We start from the raw sequence: 15237 nt of genomic DNA, 5'->3' as shown, positions 1-15237 counted from the left end.
GTAGATTCATCAGGTGTCCCCCACCCTGTTAGTAATTAACCATTAACTAGTCACAATGACCCATAACGCTGATCCAGCTCTGTGTCGTTTCAGACCCGTGGCTGGGATGCCAAATACGGTTCTGGAACCCACAAACTGTGAGGACAAACTGACAGTCGGTGACAGTTTCTGCCTGGGCCAGGAGCTGAATCAAGAGGCAGGGCAAAACTCCCATCTGCTGTCCATCTGCCATCCTGCCCCTATCAGAAAAGGTTATACCATGAACCACTGACAGATGGGCATTGCAAAGATCTATTAGGGAAAAAGAGAGGTCTGAGATGATTAGAATAATGACCTTTGATTCGACATAGAAATCCCAGTAGTAATGAAAATCATGCATAATTTCAAGGTCTTTTAATCGTGCTAAACAGATAATGTGTCTTTTGCACATTAAAAAAAGAAAAATGAGGTTTGCCTTCTACCACGAAGTATAGAGTGCACCAAGTACTATATACCTTAGGAAAAAAAAAAAAAACTTAAGAGTCTATTCTTTATCTCTGTATAGGCACATGTATATACAGTCGTTACCTGCAGTTGTTTTTCCTCAATGACACATCAGTGAAGTTTAGTATAATGTAATTAGACTAATAAAACAAACATTTCATAGGTTCTTGGTAGGGTGCATTTCCATCAAAAGCCTACTCTATAGAAACAGGAAACTGGGATAAGTCAGCTCATGTTTTAAACAAAAGACTAAAGACAAAGGGAATAATAAACGCCTGAGCTAAAGCTAAGTGTGTGTTATGTTTCCATAGCAAAAACAGCCTCCGCAAGGCAAATAAACCCCCTAGACAAAGGGTAGCTATTCAAGTCACACAAGACATAAAGTCTACCTACCATGTGCCAGGCAAAGTGCTAGATTCCAGGAATAGAAAGATGAGTAAGACACAGATGGCCTTGGTCTCCAAGGAGCTTGTAGTCTCATGGGGAGATGGACATGTAATTGTTTATTATATGGTAAAGTCGAATAACATAGCAGGAAAAAGACATGCTACCATGTGGTTGGTCTTCGAGGGAGAAAATAATCATATAAGTTGTTCGGAAAAAGAGAATCTCATAGAGGTGGTATGTTTTAATTTTCATATGCCTTTTATAGATATACAATGCTTAATTTTTCTTTACAGTTTGTATAAGAGAATCGAATATGGACAACCCATGTTTCAAAAAAAGGGCAACTAATCTTTCAAAAATGTGAACATATTTTAGCATAACTTGTACATCTGGGGCCATTTTTTTTTCCTTTTATAGCCAAGTATCTTCTAAAAGTTGACATAAAAAAGGAATAGAGAAATTGCTATAATAAACACTATTTATAATGAACTTGTATCCTATGAAAAATGTGAGCTATCTCCACAAAAAGATGTGTATAAGAAAACTCTAAGTGTTTTTATTCATAAAGCCCAAAAATGGAAGAAAGCTAGCGAGAGAAAAATGGATGACCCAACTGGGACATATTGATAAAATTAAATACTCCTCGCCAGTAGAAATGCAAGAACTATAGATATGTATAACATGTGAATCTCAAAGCATTATGGGATTCTGCACGATTCTATTTACATACAGTTTAAGAACAGGTAACTGACAAGTGCGGACAAACGTCAAAATGATTAGCTCTGGCTGGGGATGGAGGATACTGAGAGGGAAGGGGAATGAAAAAAGTTCCAGGATCAGGGCTGAGAGACAGGATCCAGATCTCAATCTGGGGTTACACATGGAGAACGTGTATTTGTGAAAAGCTCACCTGGTGCTTCCCACGAAGATTTGTGCATGGCACCCAATGTAAATGACCTCTCAATTTTTAAAACGTAAAACACTGTGGTAATTGGACATCATAAAATAGAGATTAAACACAAGTAGTTTCTACATCCGTGTTGCCATACAACAAAATGCTGCATCATTTTACAAATAATGATGGAAATGCAGAGAATTGCTATTTTTATACTAACAATTTCAGGGAGCAAAGAAGAAGAAATGCTTGGGAAGTGCACATTACAAAATTCTTTCACCTGAAATGCAATGTGCTTCTCCTCTGAACCCTATTCAAATAACTTGATCTAATGAGGGGTCAAAAGGGTATCTTATGCATATGGAAAATCCTATGCTTTATCGCATGTTCATACATCCTATGTTTTAAGAAAACAATATAATTTCATTGTTGCATAAAATGGCCTTGCTGCCCTCATTCTTCATTGGCTTAAAAGTCTCACTTAATCACTACCCAAAAAGCAGAAATATTTAATACACAATACGCACCAGCCTCAGTTTATTCTGAGAAACAAACAAAAAAAAGAATATTGCACTATTTCCAACATTCACGTCATTCAGACATAATAATTTATCCTGATTTTTTAAAAAATTTTATCATTATATAAACTCACTTTCGTAAGGAAGTTGGCACTGACCTACTATATGCATTTCACAAGAGGAAATGTCACCAGTGTTAATTCTTAAACTCCTTATTCTTAACTGAAACATATTTAAATCACTACAAAGTATCAGTCCTAAGGGGCTTGAAAAATATACCTAAAGATTAGTTGTGCAATTGAGTTATATGTAGATTGATACTGATGTCTCCAAACACATATAATCTATTTTATCTTTAACAATCCAGTGGAGGGAAAAAAAAAAAAAAAAAAAAAGCCTAGTACTGTGCTCCATGCCCTTTAAATAATGATAAATGCAAAGATCAGCTGGAATGCAGAATGTGAAGTATCACAGGAGCTGTTTTCTTAAATTGTGTTTGTGTGTGTTTGTTTTGAGCACAATTTGACTATCACTTCTGCTCTTTTCTGCACAACTCCCAACAGAAGAGAACTTTGTCACAATGGGTTTGCTAAACAGAAGAATCCATACTTGGACCTAAAGTCGATTTTTTACTGGGAGAAAAAATTCAATATGGGTTCTGATTCCATTGGGATAGAGTGAGCCCACTATCACCCATTCCTCAGGCGGGTTACAATTAAAAACCGCAAACTTTACATATATATAGTTAGATAGATACAGACATCCATATTCAGGCGACACACATACTTTTCCATATCTGCCTCAGCCCCCTGAAGATTCTCCCTAGCAGGCAGATGAGTTCAGAGAATCAAAACTTGGGAAAGTGACTTGTACAATGACGAATTTCTCATTTCAGTTTTTCTTGGGCAGTATGACCCCAGTTGCAAAGGTATTAGCAATGATAGCTGCACAGGTAGGTAAAATCTCAGATAAACTGTTTCTGGCAAAAAGAATCAGAAGTAAGGGTTCCAGCAGGCCAGAGAGTTTAGAGAGGACCCCACAGGTGAAAGAGTGAGAGAAAGGGGATCCCTTAATTCTGTAAATAAGTTATCACTTAAATTCCTGAGCCAAACACGTACAAGGACAGTCCCAGCGAAGGTATCAAAGGCACTGAGAGCTGAACGGAGATCTGAGACTTCTGACCACATGCACAGAGACACAGCAAACCAATACAGCCACGCCTGAGAAAGACGAACTGAGGTCTGAATCACCTCCCAAAGGTGAGGCACCACTTACAGCCCAAAGCTAAATGGCCCAATAGCCGCTAAAATAAACATCAACATCTCCAGATGGTTATGATAGAAATATTATGATAGACTCTGCACAACACAATCTTCAAACTACCCAGAATACAATCTAAAACTACTCAACATACCAACAAACAAACAAAAACAAGAAAATATGGTGAGTTCCCAAAGGAAAAGACCAAAAAACAAACAACAAAAAGAGGGTCTAGGTGTTGAAGCTGTCCAAGACATGTACGCAGCTAGGATAACTAGTAAAGAAAACCAGTAAAGAAAACTCTGTGGAAATAAATGAAAATATACGTTGTTGACAGAGAAAAGCAAATAATTAAAAAAATGAAATTCCTGGAAGCAAAAAATATTTAAAAGGAAAACCTCAATGGGTGAATTCAATAGTGGTATGGAAATAATACAAGGAAGAACTAGGAACGTTAATACAGATCAGCTGAAACAATCCAAATCTAAAAATATAGTGGGTGAAAAAATAAAACTAAAAAAGAAATCCCCCAGGGACCTGTGAGACATTTCCAAATATGTAACACACATACCTAGAGTACAAGGAGAGGAAAGAGAAATTAAAAAAAACTTTTTTTAATGAAAACTATATATACTTAAGGTGGGCAATATGGTGATTTGATACACATAAAGGTAATGTAATAATGACTAAAGTCAACACTTTGCTGGCAAATCACCAATATTCAATGTAGTATTACTGCCTATATTATTATGCTATACATTAGAACTCTACACTTGCAACTTTGAATTGCCTAACCAACATCTCCCCAACTCCCCAACTCTATACCTCTTATAACCAATATTCTAATCTCTGTTTCTACCTATTCAACTGTTTTAGATTCCACATGTCACATCATGGCATTTTTGAGAAAACAATTTAAGTAACTGCCTTTAAGTTTACTAAATATAGTTACATACATAAATTTACAGATCTGAGCACAAAGAAATCCACATCCAGACATCATAGCTAAAATGGTGAAAAACAAATATAAACAATTTTTGAAGAAAAATCTATATCTATCTGGCCCATTGCACACACGGGAATGGTTTGAAATACTGAAGATTTCTCATCAGAAACACTGCAAGCCTAAGGACAGAACATTCATCTTCATAGGATAAATGGATAAAAACGTCAAACCCGAATACTGTAGCTAGTGTAAATATCCCACAAACATGACAGTGAAATCAATGCATTTTCAAATAAAGGAAAAATAAGATAATTAGTCACCAGGTGATATGATATATAATATTTGCTAATTCAAGTTCTTCACAATGAACAGAAGTGATACCAGAAGGAACAAAGAAAGAGTAACAGAAATGTTAAATTCTTGGATAATGTAAAAGATTTATTTTCTTTTTTAAGTTCTTTAGAATGCATATAATTAAAAGAAAAACTATTTTATTAGCTGGCAGGATTTTCAGTGTATATAGATATGATACATATGAAAGCTAGAACATAATGGTCAGTGAGGGATAAACTATATTATTATAAATTTTCTACGATTCATGTGAAACTATACAGTATTAAAACAGACTGAAATATTTCATATGTAAAATGTGATTCCTAGAGAAAATACTTTTATAAAAGAAAATACAAAAAGACTTTGCCAAAAACACATACATTAAACTAAACTGGAATAGGAAATAATACTCAAATAATATAAAAGATCACAGGGAAGACGTAAGTGAAAATATATAATGTAGAGTGTAAATTAGTGTCTGAAGACACTAATTAAATGGCACTGATTGGCAAAAGGACTATAAAATCTCGAACCACTATACACTGAATGTAAGAAAGACACTTTAAGCATAAAGAAAATAGATTGACAATAATGAATAGGCAAATAGGTACTAAGCAATTAGTAAGCAGAAAATGGAACTTTAATATCAGAGAACACAAATTTCAAGACAAAAAGTATTTCCAGAGAATAAAAGTAATATTTCAGATGACAAGAGGGACAAATTATCAGGTAAACAATTATCCGTGTTAATCTTAAAAATATATAAAACAAAACACTGACAGCACTGAGGGAAGAAACAGACAATTCTATACTCTTGGCAAGAGATTTTAATACTCCTCTGAGTAATTCTTAAACTAGATTCTACCCCTCACCAAAATACAGAAGATCTCAAAAACAGCACTATTTTGATCTAGTTAACAAAGAATCCTCACCTAAGGAATTCAGAATACACATTACTTTCACATATGCAAAGTACATTCACTGAGATAGATCATATTCTGTTCATAACGAGGTCAATATTAAAAATTATCAGTAATACTGATTGTATTCTCTGACCACAACACAGTTAAAGTAGCAAACAAGATCACTGAGAAAAACACCAAATATCAGTAAATTACACTTCAAAATAATACATGTATAAAAGACAAATCCATCAGATAACTGGAAATGATTTTGAATATACAAAAAATTGTGGATTGAAGCTGAAAAAGGACTTAGAGAGTAACTCATGACTATAGATGCTTATATTAGAAAAAACAAAAGAAAGAAAAAGAGCTCAGATTTCCATCCTAAATAACTGTCAAAAAATGAATTTAACCCTGAAGTGACTAGACGGAAGAAAATAGTAAAAACAAAAAATCAGTGAGGGGGAAAAAACAGACAAAATCTAATAGTTATTTCAGAAAAAAAAAATCAACAAAATTGACAAAGCCTTAAGTGGAATGTTTAAGAAAATGAGAGTGGGACAGAAATCGACAATACTAGGAATGAGAGTTCATCATATGGATCCAACAGGCTTTAAAAAGGTAAAAAATACAATATGACAATAAAATATGTGACAACGAAAAAAACTGATAAATTTCTTGAAAAATGTGGCTTACCAAAGGTGACACATGAAAACAAAAAGAATAATTATGAAATTAAATTATGAAGTACCTTTCTTTAAAAAAAGATTTTACTTATTTTGACAGAGAAAGAGATCACAAGTAGGCAGAGAGGCAGGCAGAGAGAGAGGGGGAAGCAGGCTCCCTGCCGAGCAGAGAGCCTGATGCAGGACTCGATCCCAGGACCCTGGGATCATGACCTGAGCCGAAGGCAGAGGCTATAACCTACTGAGCCACCCAGGCGCCCCTGAAGTACCTTTCTGTAAAGAAAACTCCAGACCAAATATTTTTTAGTAGTGAATTCTGGCAAACTCCCAAGTCACTTATTTTTTGTGAATATTTTTAGAAAATAAAAAATTGGGGGTCACTACCCAACTTTATTAGGCCAACATAATGCTAATACCAAAATCTAAAGGATAGTTTATAAAAAATAAAGTCACACTTCAATATCCCTGCAATAGATGTAAATATCCTTAACAAAATGTTATTAAGTGCAATACAATGTGTGTGGGGGTGTGTGTATCTGTAAACACAGTGATAGCATAACCAATGAAACTTTTCTTAAAATGCCAGGTTTAACATGCAGAATAGGATAAAGAAGAAAAATATAGTCACTTCAACAAAATGCAAAACGAAAAGCATTTAACAAACTTCAACACCTTTCATGATATTAAAAAGAAAGAAAGATAGATAGATTGGTCTCAGCATATTAGGAATAGCAGAGAATTTCTTTAAACTGATAAAGAACATCTAGGAAAAACCAATACAATACCACAGTTCAAGAGTGAAAGACCTAATTTTTCCCCATGAGGTAAGAAGGCAAGAATGTCTGCTTTCAATATTGTCTTTCATCATTTTACTACAAGATCTACCCGTTGCATTAACAGAAGAAAAGAAATAAGTAACAGTCAAAAAAGCATTCGTAAAACTGTCAATATTTGCATGCTTCTAGGATTGCTTACCTAGAAAATACCAAAGAACCCATAAAACCTAATGAAAGATTTAGCACTGTGCACACGAAAGTTAATATTTTTAAAAGTCATTCTATAATAATATGTTAGTAGCAAATATTGAAATGAATTTTTTTGTAATTCCTTTTATATTAGTAAGGAAAAAAGGAAAGCCTGGGAATGAATCCAAGAAAAGATGCACAGTACCACCATACTAAAAACCACAAAACATTACTGGATTAAAGAAGAAATAAATGGGAAGATGTACCATATCCGTGGATGACAACTGTCCCAAACTGATCTTTAGACTCCGTGTAATTCCAAACTAAATCAACAAGGCTTGTTTTGTGGTAGAAATTGACCACATGATTCTAAAATTTAAAATTTCAAAGACTCTAGATAGTTAAAAGTTGGAGAATGTGCTTACCTTCTTTCAAGATTTATAAAGTTCTTCAAGAATGTGTGTTGCTGAGGCGCCTGGGTGGCTCAGTGGGTTGGGCCTCTGCCTTCGGCTCAGGTCATGATCTCAGGGTCCTGGGATCAAGCCCCACATCGGTCTCTGCTCTGCGGGAGGCCTGCTTCCTTCTCTCTCTCTGCCTGCTCCTCTACTTGTGATCTTTCTCTGTCAAATAAATAAATAAAATCTTTCAACAAACAAACAAAAAACTGAATATGTGTTTCTAGCAAAAAGATGCAGATCTACATCGATGAAAAAAAGAGTGTGTCCAGAAATAAATCCACATATAAATATGGTTAAGTTTTGACAACTGTCTCAAGGCAGTACAATGGGGAAAGAAATGGTGTTCTCAACAAGTGAGGCTGGGTCAAGTGGAAATCAAAATTGAAAGAAAAAGTGCAATGATCTATACTGCACATTCAACAAACATGGATTCAGAAAAGAATCTAGACCCAAACATACAACCCAGAATGGTAACACTTCTAAAGGAAAACATACGAGAAGATACATGCAATCTCATGGTGGGTGGATTTTGCAGAAAGAACGTGCAGGCACACACAAAAATACAAATAACTGAACCTAAAATGGATAAATCATACTTCTTCAGAACTTAAAACCAAGCCATATTCAGCAGGAAAATTTTCTCAACACCATGTGAGATGAAGCACTTGTATTCAAACTCGTCAAAAGATCATTTACAATAATGAACAGCCCATTTAAGAAAAAAAAAAGAAAGAAAACAGATAAAAGATTTGGAAACTTGACAAAAGAAAATATCCAAATGCCAAAACATGAAATGATGCAAACATCGCTTTTCTTCAGAGAAAAGCAAATTAAATGCACATCTTTTTGATTGGCTAAGATGAAAAAGACTGACCATAACCAGCACCGACCAGAACTTTGAGCAAACAGCACTCCCACATACTTGTGGTAGAAATGTAAAATGAGGTAACCATTTGGGAAACCATTTGGTGGCTTCACAAAATGTTGAGCATACCCCCCTGTCCTACGACTCAGCCATTTCAGTTTCTAGGTATTCACCCGTAAGAAAAGAGAACATATGCCCACACAAAGATCTGGCAGCTTAGTCTGCACTGCCATTAACTGGATATTAACTAATGTCCCAGAAACAGATGAATGGAAAAGAAAATTATGGCATATCTGTCCACATAATGGAATAGCATGGGGCAAAGATAAAAAGGAAAAAGTAAATTATTGTACATACAATAGCACAGACTATCAAAAACTCAACTAAAAACATGCTAAGTGAAGACGGCTGGCCGGAAAAAAGTGTATATTTATGATTCTCTTTATGTAAAATTATAGAAGATGGAAACTACAGGGAAAAGAAAGAAGCAAGTCTATGGTTGCCTACAAATAGGGTTGGAAGGAGGAAAGGACTGCAAAGGAGCTCTAAGGAAAATCTGGGGAATGATGAAATTATTATTTATCTTGATTATGAAGATGTTTTCACTACTGTATAAACATGTCAAAATGGATCACATTGTATTTAAATATAGGCAATTTTATACCTCCATAATGATGTAGAACAAGTATGTAATGGTCTTACATAAAGTCTACAAAACACAAACACAATCAATATTGAAAAGCTGCCAAAATGTATTTGGTTTAAAGAAATTTCATTTAGCCTTTTTTGTTTTTCCACCTCAGAATCGTTTTCAGCTTTTTAAGAATAAAAAGTAAATAATATATTTGAAAAGATGGTATTGTATTTAGTTATACTGTTGCAAAGTCCTATTACTTCAAATGCAAAACTGTACAGTGTAGCTTTATAGAATTTGATTCCAGGTCCCGGTGGGACATCTACAATTCAAATACTGAATCTCATGATTTATTATGTATATTGACTATTACACTTCAGAATAATCAATAAAAGGATCCAACGTAATAATCAGAGTAGGAACAGAAGGATTTATTTGACCAAAGAGACTACTTCCCTAGTCATATTGTCTATGCATTGTTATATAGTTAAAGATTTAACATAAAATCTTAATATACATATTATAACCCCAAACACTTATCTTCTAAGTAAAAACACGCATGCCATATTTACAGGTATCGAGAAATACTGATAACATTTTGCATTTCCATGGTGCATTTACCTGGGGTGTGCCTTCATGACTACTGAATGGAGGGAACAATGATGAAACTATTACACTAAACCTTAAGTCAGGAAAAAACTGTTACAGCATGGTTTTGCTTCCTTTTAGCTCTGTTACCTTAACAACTCATGGGCTTCAAATATCAAAGCAATAAGCTAAGAAGGTTGGGTCTGATGATCTTTTAAAATTTTCTTTTGGCTTTGAAATGTGTTTCGTTCTTATCCCCACACTAGCAAGGACAGCAGGCTCAAATGCTGGCTAAGAGGGCTGTACAAAGAAGCAGGGGCCATCTGACCTGGGATGAAAGCACCAGGTCATATACCCCCAATACTGTGTTCCTTCTACCGTTCTGTAAGCCCACTTCTGGGGTCTTAGGAATAACAGACAGGCTCGTCATCTGCAAGACTGTCGAAGTTCTTTTTGAACAAGAAAAGACAAGACACAGAGCATGTGCTAACGATTCTAAGATACTTGTTCTTTTATTTGTTTATAAAAATCCTAGTATGTGAGATGAGGAAGAAAAATAATTTTGGGAGAAAGTAAATTTTATCACTGATTTCATCTCAGTATTTATCTCGCATAGATCTTTAATAAAGGTGAGCTCAATGAGCCGACCACCAGCATCTCTTCTCTCAAAAATAATTTTTGTTGAAAAAACACGAAGTCTGGGCTCCTAGGAGACTCCATCAGTTAAGCAACTGCCTTCAGCTCAGGTTGTGATCCCAGGGTCCTGGGATCAAGTCCAATGTTGGGCTCCTTGCTCCATGGGGAGCCTGCTTCTCCCTCTCCATACTGTTCCTCCCGACTCACTCGTGCTTGCCGTCTCTTAAGCTCATCCTCTCTCAAATAAACAATAAATAATAATTTTTTTTTAAATAAAAATAAATTTTTATAAAAACTTTATTAAGAAACTCGAGAGTAACCTTAGACATTCAAAGCAACACTGAGGCTTCATGCCCACTTCCCATTTTTATCCCCAGGCTCTGGGTGTTCAGATTTAGAAAGCAGCACAATCACACAAGAAGAATATGGATTGTAGGATTAGAGGCACCAAATGAATACCTGTTGTTTCTATATTTATTCTTCTTGATAAATGTATTAATTTTATTAATTTTAATATCTGTTTAAAAACGTTGGATCTCGGGGGATTGGATTTCAACACCTTCCCCTGCACATCAAGATCATGTCTAACAAGAAAATGGCCTTCTCCATCATGATTTCATTACGAAATTTTTCTTTATTCCAGGAAAGTGGAGAGACGCGCACAATGCAAACCCATTTTCCCTCCACCTCAGTTCTACAATTAACATTTGGTAACATTTGCCCTTTATCCGATATCTACTCATCTTTCCATCCTACAGTCCTTCACTAGATTTTCTGTTCCACTCCAAGGTTATTACAAATCTCAATACAGGGGCACCTGGGTGGCTCAGTGGGTTAAGTCTCTGCCTTCAGCTCAGATCATGATCTCAGGGTCCTGGGATCAAGCCCCACATCAGGCTCTCCGCTCAGCAGGGAGTCAGGTACCGCCCCCCCACCTCACCTGCCTATTTGTGATCTTTCTCTCTCTTTCTGTCAAATAAATAAATTATAAAAAAAAAAAAAAAAAAGCTCAATACAGGTCACCTCTAAAAACTTCAGCACGCAGGATAGACTTCAAAATTTCTCAAGGGCTTCATGAACAAAATTTAAATACAGGTAAATACATAAATTTTAATGCTCCATTCAATTAATTTTGGCAAACATATATACCCATATTAACACAAATCTCTATCAAGATAAAGAACATTACCATCCCCCCGCCAAATTTTCCTCATGAGCTTCCTGGTCAAGTTGCTGCCCCCAACCCTCCTGTTTGGATGTTTTCACCACAAATTGATTTTGCTTGCTCAAGGACTTGACATAAATGGATCCGCAGAGTAGGTATTCTTTTCTGGAAGTTTCTGATGCAGCATAAAGGTCGTGCAGATTTATCAATGTTGTTGCATGAATCAGGAGTTCTTTTTTATGGCTGAAAAGTGTTCCAGTTATGAATCTCACCACTGATCTACTCCTGTCTTGATATGGAATGGCTATTTCCACTAATGGCTATTCTATTCTGTTATTTGACACAGAGAGAGAGAGAGAGAGAGCATAAGCACAAGCAGGGGAGCAGAGGAGGATGGAGAAGCCGAATCCCTGCTGAGCACGGAGCCCAAGCAGGGAGCTTGGCTGGATCCCAGAACCCTGGGATCAAGACCTAGGCCAAAAGCAGATGTTTAACCTAATCAGCCACGCAGCTACCCCGATGGCTATTCTAAACAAAGCTGCTATGAACATTCTTCTCCAAGTCTTTTTATGGACATGTGTTTCTATTTCACCTTGAAAATATACCTAGAAGTAAAACTGTAGGTCCCAGGGTACATATGTGTTTAGATTTATAAGAAATTACCAGACTTTTGTCCAAAGCGGTTGCACAATTGTACATGTCCACAAAAGACTTCAAAGCTCTAGTTCTTTCATATGCTCACTGAACTTTGTTGTCAGTTTTTATAAATTTAGCCGTTCCCTAATTACGGTTAAATTTGCATTTCCGTGATGATTAATGATGCTTAGCATTTTGTGTTCCTTATCGATTTGTACACCCTCATTGGTGAACCATGTGACCAAGTTTTTGCCTCTGTTTTTATTGAATTGTCTTTTTTATCACTGAGTTGTAGAAATGCATTATATAATTGGGGGCAGCAACCCTCTGTGAATGATATGTACTTTGTCAATTTCTTAATGTTTTCTCATTAGCTTGAACTTTCAATTTTGATTAAGTCCAATTTATCAGTTTTTAGGGTCCGTGTTTTCTGTAACCTGAGAAACCTTTGCTTGTCCCCCAAAGATATTTTCCTCTAAAAACATAATGTCAGTTTTAATTTCGAGGTTTGTAATCAACTTCAAATTAATCTTTGTGCGTGGTGTAAGGTAGACATTGATATTCCCATGTTTCACGGTACCTTTTTTTTTTTTGGTTAAGATTTTATTTATTTGTCAGAGAGTTGGCGGTGGGGGGAGAGAGGAAGCACACGCATGCACAAGCAGGGGGAGTGGCAGGCAGAGGGAGAAGCAAGTTCCCTGCTGATCAAGCAGCCCAATGCGGGACTCCATCTCAGGACCCCTGGGATCATGACTTAAGCCAAAGACAGATGCTGAACCGACTGAGCCACCCAGATGTCCCGCAGGACCATTATAAAAAAAATAATTTCCTCTCTCCATTGGAATGTTTTGGCACCTGTGTTGGTAAACAATTAACTATATAAGTATGGGTCTATTATTGGGCTCAATTCTACTGTTTGACTATTTGTTGATTTTTGTTTGTTTGTTTTATGAAGCCATCACAAAGTTTTGATTACTACAGTTTTATAGGGAGCAATGAAGTCAGAATTTGTTCTTTTTCAAGATTTCTTTGGATATTCTAGGTCCACTTCATTTTCATATATATTTTAGAATCACCTTCTCTTTCTGCAAATTCAAAATCCCAATAGGACTTTGGCTGGAATTATAGAAAATCAAGATATCCGTCTTGAAGCAGAGATCTCAACACAACGTGCTACATTAAGTGGAATTTTTAAAAAATTATTTTTCCAGGGCACCTGGCTGACTCCGCTGGTGTAGCAGACAACTCTTGATCTTAGGGTTGTGGGTTCAAGCCCCGTGCTGGGCATAAAAATTACTTAATAACAAAATCTTTAAAAAATTATTTTTCCCATTCTTTGTGTTGCACGCAAAAATACCTTTAAGTTTGTATATCAACAACATACCCTGAAACCTTGCTAAGTTCATTAATCCTTGTGTTGCAGATTCTTTAGGATACTTGGTACTATCAGCTATGTAATCTGTAAATAGTTTCACTGTCTCCTTTATCATCTGTATCTCCGTTTCTTCTCTTGTTGTATTATCTAGGATGTCTGAAACAATCAAGTGAAAAAGAGGAGTATGGACACCCTTGCCAGTTTTAGGGTGAAAACATTCAGCATGTCACCATTAAGTAAAATATTAGTTGAATATGTGTCATAGATGCATTTAATCTGGCAAAGTTCTCTACCATTCCTACTGTTTGAAGTATTTGTTATAAATGAATGGTTTAAATCACAAATTTTTCTGCATTTATTTAAATCATTGTGTAGCCTTTCTCCTCTCTATTGTACCTTTGGGTGAATTGCACAGATTAATTTTCAAATACGTAACTTTGCATTTGAAGGGATAAACTCGATTTGTTTGTGATATAATCATACTTAGCCTTGCTGCATTCTACTTAATAATATTTTGCTAAGGACTCTACTTTTTGAAAAAAAAAAAAGATTTCTTTTTTGTTTAAGATCAGGATTATAATAGCTACATAAAGTGTGTTCTTGCCCTTCTCTATCTCCTGAGAGATTTTGAGGAAGATTGGTATTATTTCTTCCTTAATTGATAGAATTCACCAGTGAAATCATCTGGGCCATGATTACCTTTTAATAATCACTGTGTCCCAGGCACTATGTAAGACATTTTATCTTAGGTCTTTAACAGTTCTTCAAATGATATATATAATACATCATTTTACACATGTCAAAATTAAGGACTGGCAAAGTTTAAGTAATTTACCCAAGGGCATGTTGCTATGATGTCAGCTATAAACACACAGCTATGGTTAGCTCTCAAGTTCTCCCTGTACCACAGAAAATCATGGTAGACTGCAAGTTTCACAGTTAAGTACCACTCAAGAAATGTTATCACTTAAGAAATGGCATTCATTAAAGAAGCAAGTGGTTCTACTGGTCATGGGTGCCTTTTCAGGACAAAAAGTTATTTCTCTAAACTATATTAAATTCGAAGTTCAATTTCAGACATGTCACTAATCGGAATCTTCAAAAAAGGTATATTAGACAATGAAGATCGTTACATTTACTATTGATCCCAGATCACATTCACTCCAAATACACTCACACACACACATTCATTCCCTCCATCCCATTGTTGTTTCAAATAGGTGATGATGTAATTGTGCTTATCTTGAGCCTACAAGAAGGCTCAGTCAGAAACTGGCTATGCTTTCTCCCTCTCTAGTAGCTCAACAGCCTATAAAGGACCTGAGAAGACTTTCTAGAATGCATTAGACCATGGAGTGCTAATTAGTAAATGAAAGAACCTTATAAATAAATCTCATTTGTGCAAAATGAATTATAAAAATAAATAAATAAATAAATAATAAAAAATAAAAAACCCGACATTGAAAACAAACACCCAGACCTTTAGATTCTTTATGGTTCCC

The 15237-nt window shown here is 35.6% G+C and overlaps 1 protein-coding gene across 1 annotated transcript in view; it reads right to left on the bottom strand.

Annotated features, from left to right (window-relative positions):
* Nucleotides 1-10452: 10452 nt before the first annotated feature.
* LOC116589225 overlaps nucleotides 10453-15237 on the bottom strand; it is a 169517-nt gene continuing 164732 nt past the window's right edge. Inside the window, 1 exon segment of the mRNA XM_032341224.1 lies at nucleotides 10453-10771. Coding sequence (XP_032197115.1) covers nucleotides 10647-10771 — 125 coding nt within the window. The 3' untranslated portion in view covers nucleotides 10453-10646.

Source organism: Mustela erminea, chromosome 4 (assembly GCF_009829155.1).
Source record: "Mustela erminea isolate mMusErm1 chromosome 4, mMusErm1.Pri, whole genome shotgun sequence".
NCBI lineage: Eukaryota > Metazoa > Chordata > Mammalia > Carnivora > Mustelidae > Mustela > Mustela erminea.
This window is presented reverse-complemented; position numbering and strand designations above follow the sequence as displayed.